The 15,407-nt window shown below is 39.4% G+C and overlaps 1 protein-coding gene and 1 pseudogene across 21 annotated transcripts in view; one reads left to right on the top strand and one right to left on the bottom strand.

Annotated features, from left to right (window-relative positions):
• Positions 1-15,407, bottom strand: part of NCOR1 (nuclear receptor corepressor 1) — a 148,335-nt gene that overhangs the window by 99,072 nt on the left and 33,856 nt on the right. For all 21 annotated transcript variants that reach the window (XM_045778291.2, XM_045778290.2, XM_045778304.2 and 18 more), the window contains exons 4-5: positions 10,239-10,431; positions 4,007-4,189 (exon numbers count right to left, since the gene is read on the bottom strand). In XM_045778291.2, coding sequence (XP_045634247.2) covers positions 4,007-4,189; positions 10,239-10,431 — 376 coding nt within the window. The remainder of the gene's footprint in view (positions 1-4,006; positions 4,190-10,238; positions 10,432-15,407) is intronic.
• Positions 1,053-1,940, top strand: LOC123779709 (nucleophosmin pseudogene; annotated as a pseudogene).

Genomic DNA, 15,407 nt, shown 5'->3' with positions numbered 1-15,407 from the left:
TCTATATTCTATATGATTCCAATGAAGATTCCAGAAAGATGTTCTAGAGAATCAAAAAATGTGATTCTAAAAGTTACATGAGATGGTAAAAAAATTTTAAATAGCTAAAATATGCCTGCAGAAGTAGGGCTTACCTTACTGGAAAAAAAGTATTATGAAGCTCTAGTAATGAGGAGAATATTATTGTATTTCTGCATGAATATCACAAAGAGGGCAATAAATAAAAACACAGAGCCCAAAAATCAACAGGTACACAGATGCAAACTTGAAGTATATTAGAGTTAAAATTGTAGAACAGTTGGAAAAGGATGAACTTTGCAATTAATTATCCACAGATAAAATAAATGAATGGTGACCCCTACCTTGAGGCAGAAACACAAAAAAGCCAATTTCTGGTGGATTAAGAATAACGTAAGAAACAAAACTCTGACACTTTTTTTTTTAAGATTTTATTTATTTAGAGAGAGAGAGAGAACGTGCGAGCAGGGGGTGGGGCCCAGGGAGAGGGAAACTCTCAAGCAGACTCCAGGCTCAGCACAGAGCATGATGCGGGGCTCGATCCCATGACCCTGAGATCATGACCTGAACCAAAATCAAGAGTCACATGCCCAGCTGACTGAGCCACCCATGGACCCCAAAACTATGAAGCTTTTATTTATTTTCTGTTTAAGATTTTATTTGTCAGACAGAGAGAGAAAGCACAACCAGGGGGAGCAGGAGGCAGAGGGAGAAGCAGGTTCCCTGCTGAGCAAGGAGCCCGATGTGGGACTCGATCCCAGGATCCTCGGGATCATGACCTGAGCCGAAGGCAGATGATTAACCGACTGAGCCACCCAGGCATCCCACTATGAAGCTTTTAAAAGGGCAATTTAGTCAACTATTTTAATGATCCCAGGGTAGTCTCATCTAAGATCTGAACAAATTCTGTTCACCAAAAAACACAATTAGTTAGCCTCAGAGACCTAAATCTAAGAGTTGAAACAATAAAACTTACAGAAGCAAACACAGGAATAAATCCTTGTGGCTTTAGATTATGCAATGCTTTCTTGGATATGACACCAAAATCTCAAGTAACGAAAGAAAAAATAAACCAGGCTTCATCACAAGTAAAAACTTTTGGCCCTGATGTGATTCCGTCCTACACGGCTGTTCTCCATAACAGGAGTCTTTTATCTCCAGCTGCCCTCTCTTCCATACAAGATCCCCACCCCACAGAAGATTCAGTGGACAAGGACATGAGCCCCATGAAGCCCCAGAAATATCTTTTCAGTTGTGAGCCCAACAAAGGCCAAAGAGTATCACTTTGAAGTGGATAATGATGAAAATGAGCACCAGTTACCTTTAAGAATGGTCGGGTTTGGGGCTGATGCAAAAGATGAATTGCACATTGTTAAAGCAGAGGCAGTGAATGATGAAGGCAGTCCAATTAAAGTAACACTGGCAACTTTGAAAACATCTGTACAGCCAATGGTTTCCCTTGGGGGCTTTGAAATAACACCACCTGTGATCTAAATGTGGTTCGGGCCCTATACGTGTGGACAGCACCTAGCAGCTGCGGAGGAAGATGAAGAGTCAGAAGATGAAGGTGTGAAACTCCACAGCATATCTGGAAAGTGATCTGCCCCTGTAAGTGACAGCAAGGTTGCACAGGAGAAAAAAAAAAAAAAAAAGTGAAACTGGCTGATGACGATGGGTACTAGGAAGCTGAGGAAAAAGCTCCAGTGAAGAAATCTAAACTCGATACTCCAGTCAAAAAGGCATTTAAAAAAAAAACCCAGAATGAAAAAGACTCAAAACCATTAACTCCAAGATCAAAAGGTCACGAAGTCTTTAAAAAAAAAGAAGAAGAAGAAGAAAAACGTCCTAAAACAGTAAAAGGATCTATTTCTGTAGAAGACATTAAAGCAAAAATGCAAGCAAGTCTAGAAAAAGCACACTGAACGGTCCTGGTAAATTAAGCCCAAAGATGGGGAGGAGAAAAAGAGAGACAAATATAGTCCATACTGAAAATCAACAATCTAGACGAAAGTCTTCTATTTTAATTTCAATCCCTGTTCCTGGTTTGCCACCCACCCACACCCCCTTCCAGGCTGGAAGCAATCTCCCTCCTGACTTCCCAAAGCACTTTCATCTGACTGCTGTGATCCAGGGAACCTTATGCTTGGCTCTCTGTTACTTGTGCATTTGACTCACCTCTTTGACCATGTTTTATTCACCTTTGTATCTCCCTAGCTGCTCAACAAATACTTACGTAAATCAAGTAAAAGGGCAAAAAACCCTTTTGCACACCATTGGATACTATCAGGAAAGTGAAAAGACAACTCACAGAATGAGAGAAAATATCTGCAAATCACATGTCTGGGTGTCCAGAATATACAAAGAACTCTTATAACTCAACCATAAAAAGACAAATAACCCAACTAATAAATGGGGCCAGAATCTGGATTTTTCTCTAAAGAAAATATACAAAAGGCCAACAAGCACATGAAAAGCCATTCACCCTTAATCATTAAGGAAATTAAAATCAAAACCACAATGAGATTCCACTTCACATTTACTAGGATGGCTATCAAAAACAAAAACAAAACAGAACAAACATGTTGACAAAGTAGAGAAAATAGAACCCTCCCTCATACACCGCTGGTGGGAGTGTAACATGGTGCCGTCACTGTGGTAAACATTCTCATGGCTCCTCGAATATTTAAACACAGATTTACCATACGGCCCAGCAATTTCACTCCTAGGTATGTATCCAAGAGAACTGAAAAAAAATACGGTCACACAAAAACTAGTACATGAAAGTCACAGCAGCATGATTCACAACAGCCAGAAACAGCCAAGAAATGAACACATCCCAAATGTCTATCACCTAATGAATGAACAATACACGGTATATCCACAAAGCGGAATTTTATTCAGCCATAAAAAGGAATGAAATACTGATACAACATATAACATGGGTAAATCTTGAAAACATGCTAAGTGAAAGAAGACACAGAAAGTCACATATTATATGATTCTATTTACCTGAAATGTCCAGATAAAAATCTATATAGACACAGAATAGATTAGTGGTTGCCGGGGGCCAGAAGGTTGGGGAGGGGGAGCATAACTGCTAACAGATATGTGGTTTCTCTTTTTTATTTTTATTTTTTGGTTTCTTTTTGAAGTGATAAAAATGTGCTGGAATTACATAGCGGAGATAGTGCCACAACTTTATGAATATGTTAAAAGCCACTAAAATTGTATACTTTAAAAGGATGAATATCGTGGTATGCGAATTTATTTCAATATCAAAAAAAAAAAAAATCCTCCCTCCTCCCAACCCCAAAAAGCAAAATGACAGGCCACAAATGAGGAGACAGCTGCCATACACGTAACTGACAAGAGACTTTAAGAAATATTAAAATTAAGAAAATGACAAAATAACAATCCACGTAAGGAACACCAATAACCCAGAAGCAAACGTGAAAGTAAGCTGTCATTCCTAAAAAAGGAAATGCAAAGTAAAACCTCAGTGAGAGCTTACTTCACATCCCACTGAAAACAAACGATCAGGTGAAGAAGAGGAGCATATGCACAAACGAACTCGTAAGGCTGCCGGTGGAAATGCACAACGGAACTGCTGTTTTAGCAAGTCTGGTAACATCTAATACACTCGAAGATGCGCGTACTCTCGAGCCACGTGCGCGTGCCCTAGAAAATCGGTTCACACGTGAACCAAAAACACAGCACCACTGTATGAAACAGCAACAGACCAGGAACCGATAAGGTCAAAAACAGAATGGACAAACCAGATTTGCTATCTACAATCAGACAACACAGCAGGGGAAATGAGCGGACGTAACTAAGGGAAGAGAGAGCAAAAGAAAGTAAGTCAAAGAATATATGAGACATGATTCCGTGTACATAGCTGAAAAATACGGAAAACTCAACATTATCTTCTTTAGAAAGACAAATACATTCTTAGAATACCAACAAAAGACCAGTAAAATCAAACACTTACTTGTTTCTTTTTCAGTTTAAGGATCTGCTGTTCTACTTTTGCAATTTCTCGATCTACCCGATCCATACTCTGTATTAACTCTTCCTTTGAAAGTTTTGAAGGTGAAGCATTTTGATCATCTCCACATGGTTGCCCAGAGATTGGAGAGGATGGAGCTTCATGTTTGCCTCCAAATGCTGGATCCTTTAGAGAAGAAAATCAATAATTTATTCCTCACTAATAGCCAATATTAGTGTGAAGATTCTCTTAACTGAAAAAGTCCGTTTAAAGCACAGCAGAGCCATGTATGCTATTTCTCTATCTGATGTCCGACAGGAGCAATTTTCATACACACACGCACGTACACACACAACACACCCCACTGACGTCTATACCACTTTCACAGTGTAGGCGCATCATTCACTATTTTGAATATCCTAAAAGCTATACAGAACGAGGTGGCTAAGAGGCCAAACAGCCTCTAGTGTAACAACAGTGAGACTGTAGAGAGTATCTGGGGAAATAATAATGCAATCATGACAAAGAAGATACCAATTTCTTAACCATTTCCTTACAATGGTTCTTCAAAAGGTCTGAACTTGTAGGCTTGGAAAACTACAAACTCCATGTAAAGTCTGCATGCCCACCCAACTTAACAGCTATGATATGGCCAAGAGTTCCTAACAAAAAGTTTTCAGATTCTCCAAGGGCCGATAATCAGATACAGAAATGACCTACGAACTTTTGTGGCTACTAACACCTAGGCCTACCCTTATAAAGGGCAAGTAGGCCTGCCCATGCCACAGCACACATAAGATCTCTTAAGCCAAATATGTCATCCATTCCAGCTCAACAGAGAACTACAGCAGAAGGAAAACCGCTCCACCCAAAATCTACCACCCTGTCAACACACCCCACACACACACACACACACACACACACACACGGAGTCTATTAATTTCCAATCTATGGTGAAGATATAAGCAATACTGTAAAGCAGATGAATTTTAGAATAAGGTCCTAGTTTTCTTCAGGCTATATAAGAAGCCTAGAATGAGCACAGTTCATAGGACTATCAAGCCCTAAATGTATTAAGTAACAATTAAGTAACGATTAAGTAACTGAGAACTCAGTAGTTCTAACCAAGAATGCACATAACTATACCTGGGTAGTTGTTCCAAAACACCCTGGCACAGAGATTTCAGCTAAAATATGTGTAGTCCTGAAAAACCTCATATTCTGTAATAGGGTATGCTAAATAGAAGACTTCTGGGGAAAACGGGATTATGGCTATTGCTTAAAACCTGTACAACTTTGTAAGCAGAGCACTACCAGAAAGAGTAACAGTTCTAATAGAGGCAGTAACACAACTGAAACTCCCGTATCGTTTGCAATCAGCCTAGTCCATCTTTGCTAGTTTTACACTTAGTCCATGCTTTCGTTAACATGTAACTCCTTGAAGTCATTTGCGTCCAACAGAAAACAGTATGCTTCATCAACATAAAAAATCCAATTCAGGGTATAACCATCTTTATCAACCTTTAAAAACAAAAAATACAGGAGATCGTATCTTTACGGTTTCTTATTGACACTTGAATCTCCACTAGTTTGCTTAACAGTGAAAAGCAGAGCAGTTCTTGAATGCGCTAATTTTCAAATCTTCTTAAGGTCTTCAGACATCATGAAGGCTACTTCTTTTAATTACGAGACAGCTTGAACCTGAGAGCTTTGAAACATTAACATGCAGAGAAAACTCATTTATGAGCCACCAAGACTTCCATGTTATAGTAAAACATTCTCCTCCCATATGCATATAAGTTCATTTGTGTTACAGAGCACGTCCAACAGCAAAACGGATTATATTCCGATTCTGCATATTTTGGAAATGCTCCTCAGGTGATCTGATGCGTGCCTAAGAACTATTACAAAGCAGTATTTTCCACTGACTTCCGTTCTGGTTAAATATTTAACAAAAAAACAATGCCTTGAGGGCCTACTATGTGATAGGCACTAGGCAGAAGGGTGAACAAAACAACATGGCATGCTCACCCTCACAGAGCTTATAATCTTGTGTTGGAACATACTGACAGCTATTTTGGGAAAAGAGTTAGATTCCTACCTCATATCTTATGTCACAGTAAAAACCAAATAACAGTAAACATTTACATGAGATTTATTAGCAAATCTCAGGGAGACTCAAACAAACAAAAAAGGGTATTCATGTTATCTTGGGCTCAGGAAAGCCAACAGCAAACGATTTATTTAAAAAAAGAGAGAGAAAGAGACTAATGGCTTAAAATAAACACAATCTTCTATTTATCAAGAAGAAGAAATTTAAAAGGCAAATGAGAAAAATCATTTCCAGAATGTGAACTCTACAACTCAATATAAAATAAAAAACACATCGCTAGAAAAATGAAGATATGAAAAAACAATTCACAAAACAGGAAAAATGAACAACCAATAAACAAATGAAAAAATGTAAATTTTACTAAAAAGCAAATACAGATAAAAATTTATCAAAATAACAATGATTCTTTTTTTAAAGCAACAACTATGTGGCATCATCAAGGCTCCCCAAGAACTGGGCACCATATACTCTGCTGTCAGGAATACAAATTGGTCCTACTCTCTGGCAGGGCAATCTGGAAATAACCATGAAAGCCTACAAAATGACTGTCGACTCTGATCTGAAATTGATTCTATGAATAGGAATGTACCTTAAGGAAAGAAATAAGAATGAACACCAAAAAAATCAGCCAAAGAACGTATGTTGTTGCTCTAATGAACAAATAGGTAAATTACATGTATGACAAATTACTTTATATCCATCTATGGAATATTAAGTAACCCCCAAAAATACAGTTGCAGACTTAACTGACACAAAAAAGAAGGTCATGACATACTTAAGCAAAAATACAATTACATACAGTGTACAAAGTGAGCACATTAAGATACCCATCCAAAGACAGAAGAAAGTATCAGAAGTTAGCAACTGCCTCGAACTGGTGAGGCTGTAAATTAACTTTCTCCTTCAAGCTTATCTACTTCTTCTATCAAAGATACACCTGGGCTTAACAACATTAAAACAAAACAAAACTAAACTAATAAATGCTAATTCTTTCAAAATCCCTAATTCTTCAAAAAAAAAAAAAAAGTCATGGTTTACAACTTAGTGGAGTAGGAGAGTAGGACCAGGAGGCAGGGGTTATGGGTTTTCATTCCAACTCCAGAGGCATCACCTACGGCACTTAATTTTTCTTAACATCTGTTTTCTCTACCATCAAATGGAAATAGGATGTACTATGATCCAACATGTCACATTTTAATGAATGAGACTTGAAGATCCCTTTCTGCTAAAAAATTCTACAGCTATAAATAACATCTGTAGTAATTTATTCAGCCATGGAAGAAGACCTTTATTCACTGTTATCTTTTTTTTTTAATGCTACAAAACATTTCTTACAAACACACAGACTACTACGTACATTTCACACAGTGAGGCAGGCCTCAAAAATCCCAGAAGTTGAGCTCATTTCTAGCTGATCACAAAAGAGCTTTTCCCCACCTAACCTATTATTTTGCAAATTTTCAAATTTATGTAAAAGTTGAAAGAACAGTATAATGGATAAGCATTTATCCCTTATCCTTCACTGGTTAACATTTTGCTATTTTTGCATTCTCTCTCTATGCATACACATCCTTTTTTTTTTTGGCAGAACTATTTTTTTTTTTTTTTTAAGATTTTATTTGTTTGACAGAGATAGAGACAGCCAGCGAGAGAGGGAACACAAGCAGGGGGAGTGGGAGAGGAAGAAGCAGGCTCATAGCGGAGGAGCCTGATGTGGGGCTCGATCCCATAACGCCAGGATCACGCCCTGAGCCGAAGGCAGACGCTTAACCGCTGTGCCACCCAGGCGCCCCAGAACTATTTGAAAATAAACTGAAGACACATTCACTATCTTCTTTTTATTTTTTCAGGTAGGCTCCACGTCCAGTGTAGAGCCCAGCGTGAAGTATGAACTCCCAACCCTCAGATCAAGACCTGAGCTAAGATCAAGAGTCTGACACTTAACCGAATGAGACATCCAAGCACCCCCATAGTCACTATCTTTTATTTATTTATTCATTCATTCATTCATTCATTCATTTATTTAATTTTTAGAGAGGTGGAGGAGGGCAAAGGGAGAGGGAGAGAGAGAATCTTAACTCAGTGTAGAGCCCAACTTGGGGCTTGATCTCACAACCCTGAGATCATGACCTGAGCCAAAATCAGGAGTTGGATGCTCAACCAACCGAGCCACTCAGGTGCCCCCATATTCACTATCTTTTAAACCACTTTCCCTGCGTAAAAACCCAAAGAAAATGTGTGGGTACTTATTTACCCGATCTCAAGTTGGAAAGGACCATTAACCGTGAAGGTAAATAAACATTATGGGAGAAAGATCTGCTAACAAAAAAAGGCGGGGCGGGGGGCGGGGGAAGCAGGGATAGCAATAGGGTTAACGCTATACTGTTAAAAAAGTATCAAAGAATGAGTTTATTATTTCTAAAACAAATATTTATTTAGTACCTACTAAGTGCCAGGCACTTCCTAATCTGAAGATTTAATGATAAGCAAAATACACAGTTTAAAAAAAAAGATAAACCCAGCAACAGAATAAGGCATACTGCACAAACATGCATTTCACAAAAGGCAAGCGACAATAAACACAAGAAGAGGTTTGATCTTAATAGAACCTTCTCATAAATTCACAATATACACTGTTTGAAATGTCACAAAATACAGTTACATAATAAAAGTAGTTCTCTCCAACGTAACAGAATTACAGGTCAAACTATGGAGAGAAACCAAATGTGCATCGACTGATGAATGGATAAAGAAGATGTGGCACAGGACGCCTGGGTGGCTCAGCAGGGGAAGCATCTGCCTTCAGCTCAGGTCATGATCCCGGGGTCCTGGGATTGAGCCCCGAGTCAGGCTCCTTGCTCAGGGTCAGAGGGAGTCTGCTCCTCCCTCTCCCTCTGACCCTTCCCACTGCTATGCTCTTGGCTGGTGCTCTCTCTCGCTCTCATGAATAAACAAAAAAATCTTAAAAAAAAAAAAAAAAGATGTGGCATATGTATACAATGAAATACTACTCAGCCATCAAAAAATGAAATCTTCGGGGTGCCTGGGTGGCACAGTTGTTAAGCGTCTGCCTTCAGCTCAGGGCGTGATCCCGGCGTTATGGGATCGAGCCCCACATCAGGCTCCTCCGCTATGAGCCTGCTTCTTCCTCTCCCACTCCCCCTGCTTGTGTTCCCTCTCTCGCTGGCTGTCTCTATCTCTGTCAAATACATAAATAAATAAATAAATCTTTAAAACAAACAGACAAAAAAAAAAACCCGAAATCTTGCCATTTTCAACGATGTAGATGGAGCTAGAGGGCATTATGCCACGTGAAATAAGTCAGTCAGAGAAAGACAAATACAATACAATTGCACTCCTATGTGGAATCTGAGAAAGAAAACGGATGAACATACGGGAAAGGGAAAAAGAAAAAAAGGAGAAAGGGAAACAAGCCATAAGGGACTCTTAAGGACAGAGAACAAGCTGGGGGGGGGGGGCTAGATGGGTGAGGGGACTAAGGAGGGCACTTGTGATGAGCGAATGGAATCGTGCTGCATGTAAGTAATGAATCAGTGAATTCTGCTGCAGAAACCAATACTATTTCTTATGTTAACTATGTTAGGTTAACTAACGAAAATTTAAATTAAAAAAAAAAAGTATGGGTAATAGTTTCTCCTCTGTATTTTTCAAGTTTTCTAAAGAAACGATTTTTTACATAGATTAGAAAAATATTTTATTTTCTGTATAAAACTTACAAGCATGGTAACTGCAACTGAATTTAAGGGGATTATTTTAAATTTAATTTAAATTTAACAAAACTGTGGTTGTCTTGAGAACCACTGACCACACTTTACAGCCCAGCGAGCCAGTGCAAAATGCTTGAGAGTTATTCAATAGCAATTTTCTTTACAGCAGTCCTCAGATTGTTTTCATTTACCAAAGAGTCAAAAGTACTGACTTTCAAAGTCTGGAGCACTAAGTCTGTGGTTTTCAGTTTTGTTTAACAAAATTTTTACTTTCCCATAGCACTAACCTTTAGAGACTGGCATAATCGGACTTTCTTTTAGGCACTGTGCCTGGATATGGCTAAATCAACATTACAGACCGACAACTCCACAGGGGAAGAGAACAAATATTTACCTTCTTCGCATCTGCAGAAGACCTCAACCCCTCTGGCAGCGTGTGCACTACAGGTAAGACCGCAGCGCTGACGCGCTGGAAATGGGGATCAGAAACCTGCTCCAGACGTGGTCGCTTGGATTCCAGGGAATCATGATCCACGGGGGATGGCCCTGGGTGAAACTGCTCATATCCAGTTCTCCTTTCTTGAGGCCTAACACACAAAAAGAAAAGAAACACTTGAAAATTGTAAAACGATGTACAACTTCCTGCTAACATCCCTGGCTGGACTTTGAAATAAATGCGAAAATAAATGCTTACTTTTAGAGTGAACCCCTGTCCTCCCTTCCCCCACCCCAGACAAAGAATATATGTAAAGTGCTATTAAACTTTTTTTTTTTTTAAGATTTTATTTATTTATTTATTTATTTATTTGACAGAGATACAGACAGCCAGCGAGAGAGGGAACACAAGCAGGGGGAGTGGGACAGGAAGAAGCAGGCTCATAGCGAAGGAGCCTGATGTGGGGCTCGATCCCAGAACGCCGGGATCACGCCCTGAGCCGAAGGCAGTCGCTTAACCGCTGTGCCACCCAGGCGCCCCAGTGTTATTAAACTTCTAATTCTAATAGAAAAAAGTTTCTTCAGGGGAGACGGGAGTGGCAGTAAAGTAAAAGGCATAACAAAAGATTTCAACTTGCAGAAAATGTGAAGTTGCTGAGGAATAGCCTTAAAATACTATTTTTAAACCTATGCCATAATAATTCAATTTAGTACAATCTAAACTAGAAAAGCCACCATTTTGAACCGATAATAAAAACAAGCAGGAAAAAACATATCTCCCAGCAACTGTACATGGGAACATAAATGACTTGAGTTGTGAGGTATTAAGACTTAAAGATTAATCTCGAGTGGAAATGTAACATTGCTGTGAAATTCTGACTCCCAAAATACGTATTCTGTCTAGTTTCTGCAAGTACATAAGTGTCTTGAAAGTCAGGAATCTGTCTCTGATTCCTTTACATGACGTACTGTACAGAGTACTGTGTGTGGGCGTTCATTAATTTCACTTTTCCTTTCCTACCAAATATTTACAGAAGCAACATTTAACTTTGTGGCCAACCTTTAAACAAATGTCTCACAAAATATTTCTCAATGAAAAGGATTATCACTGGGTTTCCTTCTTATTTTTCTTAACTTTTTAAACTTTTGGGGGGGAGGCAGGGGAAGGGTGGGCAGAGAGAGAGGGAGAGAGAATCCCAAGCAGGATCTACACCCATCATGGAGCTCAATGTGGGACTCGATTCCACAACCCCAAGACCATGACCTGGGACAAAATCTAGAGCCGGCTGCCCAAGTGAATGAGCCACCCAGGCACCCCATCACTGGGTTTCCTTTTTAGAAGAGATGATGAAATAAACCCTGAAGTCTATAAAATTATTGTATTTCAAAAATCTGGGGGTGCCCGGCTGGCTCAGTTGGTTAAGTGTCTGCCTTCAGCCCAGGTCATGATCCCAGGGTCCTGGGATAAAGCTTGGCATCTGGCTCCCTGCTCAGCAGGGAGTCTTCTTCCCCCTCTGCCTCCTCCCTTCCCCCCTGCTTGTACGCTTTCTCTCTCTCTCTCAAATAAATAAAATCTTTAAAAAGAAAATCTGAAATCTCATTCAAGATATAAATCCCATTATCTTCCTAAAATTCACAATGATGTCACAAAATACAGTGCAATAGAAAGCCTCAGGAAGAAGACAAGGACGGCAGCTTTTGCCACTTGTATTCAACATAGTATTGGGAGTTGTCAGAGAACTTGGCAAAAAAAAGAAACAAAAGGCCTCCAAATCTGAAAGGAAGACATAAAGTACTTCTATCCAGATGACATGATCTCATATGTAGAAAAATATCAAGAATCCACCAAAAAATGGGATGCCTGGGTGGCTCAGTCAGTTAAGCATCTGCCTTCAGCTCAGGTCATGATTGGGGAGGGGGGGGGGGGTCCTAGGATCGAGTCCTGCATCAGGAGCCTGCTTCTCCCTCTGCCTCCTGCTCCCCCTAGTTGTGCTTTCTCTCTCTCTCTGACAAATAAATAAAATGTTAAAAAAAAAAAAAATCCACACACAAAAAAAAGTTAGAGCTCATAAATGAATAAAGCAAAAACCACGGGATACAAATTCAACATGCAAAATCAGTTGTATTTCTATATACCAGCAATGAACAATCTGAAAATGAAATTAAGAAAACAATTTCATTTATAACAGCATCCAAAAGAACAAAAGTTAGGAATAAATTTGACCAAGAAGGCCCAAAACTTACACACTGAAAACCACAAAACATTGAAGAAATTAGGGAAAACTTAAATTAATACCAAGACATCTCACACTCATGTACTAAAAGCCTTAGTACTGTTAGGATGAAAATACTACACAAAGCTATCTACAGATCCAATGTAATCTCTACCAAAATACCAGTGGTGTTTTTTTTGAGAAATAGAAAAAGCCACCATAAAATTCACATGGAATCTCAAAGGACCCCAAATAGCCAAAACAATCTTGGAAAAGAAATACAAAGTTAGAAGAACTCCTACTTCGCCAATTCAAAACTTACTACAAAGCTACAGTAACCAAGAGTGTGGTACTGACATAAGGACAGACATACAGACCAAGGGAATAGAACTGAAAGCCCAGAAATAAACTCTCCTATCTATCATTAGTTGACTTTTAACAGGTGTGCCACAACTATTCAATGGGGGAAAGAACTCTCCAACATACGGCGCTGGGGAAACTACTTATCCTCATGCTAAAGAAAGAGGCTGGACCCTTACAATAGACCACCTGCAAAAATTAACTCAAAACAGATCACCGATTTCAAAGGTAAGACCGAAAACTCTAAAAATCCTCGAAAAAAACACAAGGAGAAATCCTCCTGACCTTGCGTTTTGCAATGAATTCCTGGATCTCAAACCAAAAGCCCAGGCAACAGAAGAAAAAAAAAACAGATAAACTCGAGTTCAACAAAATTTCAAACTTTTGTACATCAAAGGACACTATCAAGAGAGTGAAAAGAAAACCCAGAAGATGAGAGAAGTTATTTGCAAATCATGTATTTGATAAGCTTTTTAAAAAGGTTTTATTTGAGAGAGCGCGAACAAGCAGGGGGAGGAGCAGAGGGAGAGGGAGCAGCAGACAACCCCCCCCCACCCACCCACCCCCGCTGCTGATCCCCAGGGGATCATGGCCTGAACCGAAGGCAGACGCTTAACCTACTAAGCCACCCCGGTGCCCCTTGAAAAGCTTTTAATATCCACAATATACAGAACTCCTTTCCACAACTGAACAATAAAAAGACAACCCCCTCCAAAAAAAAAGAAAAATGGGCAAAGGATAGGACAGACATTTCTCCAAAGATGCACAAATGGCCAACAAACGCATGAACAGATGCTCAACATCATTCATCATTATGAGAACACAAATCAAAACCACAATGGGGTACCCATTAATACCCAGTAGAGTGGCTTAACCTGTTTTAAAAACCAGGGCGGGGGAGGGGGCGGTTTACAAGTGTTTACAAAGATGTGGAAAAACTGGAACCTCGTCCACTCCCACTGGGAATGTAAAACTATATAGCCAGTGTGGAAAAATTTTGCAGTTCTTCAAAAAGCTAAACATAGAATTACCATATGACACAGCAATTCCACCTGGGTGTATGAGGGATATATCCACAAGTCCTGAAAACAGGGACTCTGATACAAAGGTAGTAAAAACGGACTCAAACAGACACTTGTACACCAAAGTTCAAGGCAGCACTGTTCACAACAGCCGAAAGGAAACAACCCCCGTTCACGGACAGATAAACAGATAAACAAAATATGGTATATACAGCACCCAATGGACGATTACTCTGCCACAAAAAGGAAGAAAGTTCTGACACATGCTACAAGATGGATAAACCTTAAAAACATTATGCTAAGTGAAATAAACCAGACACAAAAGGACAAGTATTGTATGACTCCATTTATAAGAAATAATTCATAGGCAAATTCATTGAGAAAGAAAGTGGATTAGAGGTTACCAGGGACTGGGAGGAGAGGGGGAGGGAGAATTATTGCCTAATGGGAACAGAGTTTCTCTCTGGGGTAATGAAAAAGTTCTGGAAATAGTGGTGATGGTTGCACAACAGGAATGCACTTAACGCCACTAAACTGGAACATTTTTAAAATGGTTAAAATGGTAAATTTATGTTACATATATTTTACCACAATAAAAAAGTTCACACACAAATTCATTCTTAGAATCATGATTAATAAAGACTAGCCTAGGAACTAGAGAGAGATCTGAAACACTAACACAAAATTTTATATTAGAAGGTTACTACTACTTGAAAGGATGATTTACACTCTTTTTCACCAGTTACTCTTTTCCATTCACTCAACTCACTGCACTCTGACTTAATCCCCCATCGTTTCATCGTATTACAAGAGGTCACCACTCGCTCAAGTCAGCAATGACCTCCTGATACTGAAAGCAAAAGAATATTTTTAGACATCTGCTGACCTGTCTGCTACACGCTATCCTTTACTTTCTCCTTCCTTCCTGAAACTCTTCCACCTCTAGGTTTCCAGGACACTGTCTTCCCTGCTTGTCAGGCTCTAACAATCTTCTGCTCCAATACACAACGGTTCTCCACAGGGAATACGAGCACAGATCATTTTAAAACAGTCAACTTCCAGAGATCCTGAGCTTGCTTATCCACTCTTTACCTACGCTGACCTACTGAATAACAAACCTGGAGCTCTCCCCTCTCTGCTTCTTCCACAACTGCCCTTCTCTCAACGTGCCCGCACAAAACGCTTCTGGCTCAGCCTTCTTGGACCTTACACTGCGGCGCTGTCCCCCAAGTGTAAATACCTCCAGGGCTGCAAAGAGACAGACCTTTTTGCAAGCCAACAGTTCCCAAATGTCTGCCTTCAACACAACTGAGGAACTTAAGTTGTTAACTAACACTTTCGTCTTGGATAAATACCAGAATAAAAAATAAGAACAGTAAGTAATATCTTGAAAACAGCCCTATCTCATTAATGCACGGGTGCATTTCCATGAAATTTTACTTATATTTGATAAATTTGTTTTTCTCAATTTTCTTAAATGATTGCTGTTTTGATCCTGTAATAATATTTCAATCCAGAAGTTTTTTAAATAGA

This window comes from Ursus americanus, chromosome 14 (genome assembly GCF_024610735.1).
Source record: "Ursus americanus isolate L20-20 chromosome 14, mUrsAme1.1.p, whole genome shotgun sequence".
NCBI lineage: Eukaryota > Metazoa > Chordata > Mammalia > Carnivora > Ursidae > Ursus > Ursus americanus.
This window is presented reverse-complemented; position numbering and strand designations above follow the sequence as displayed.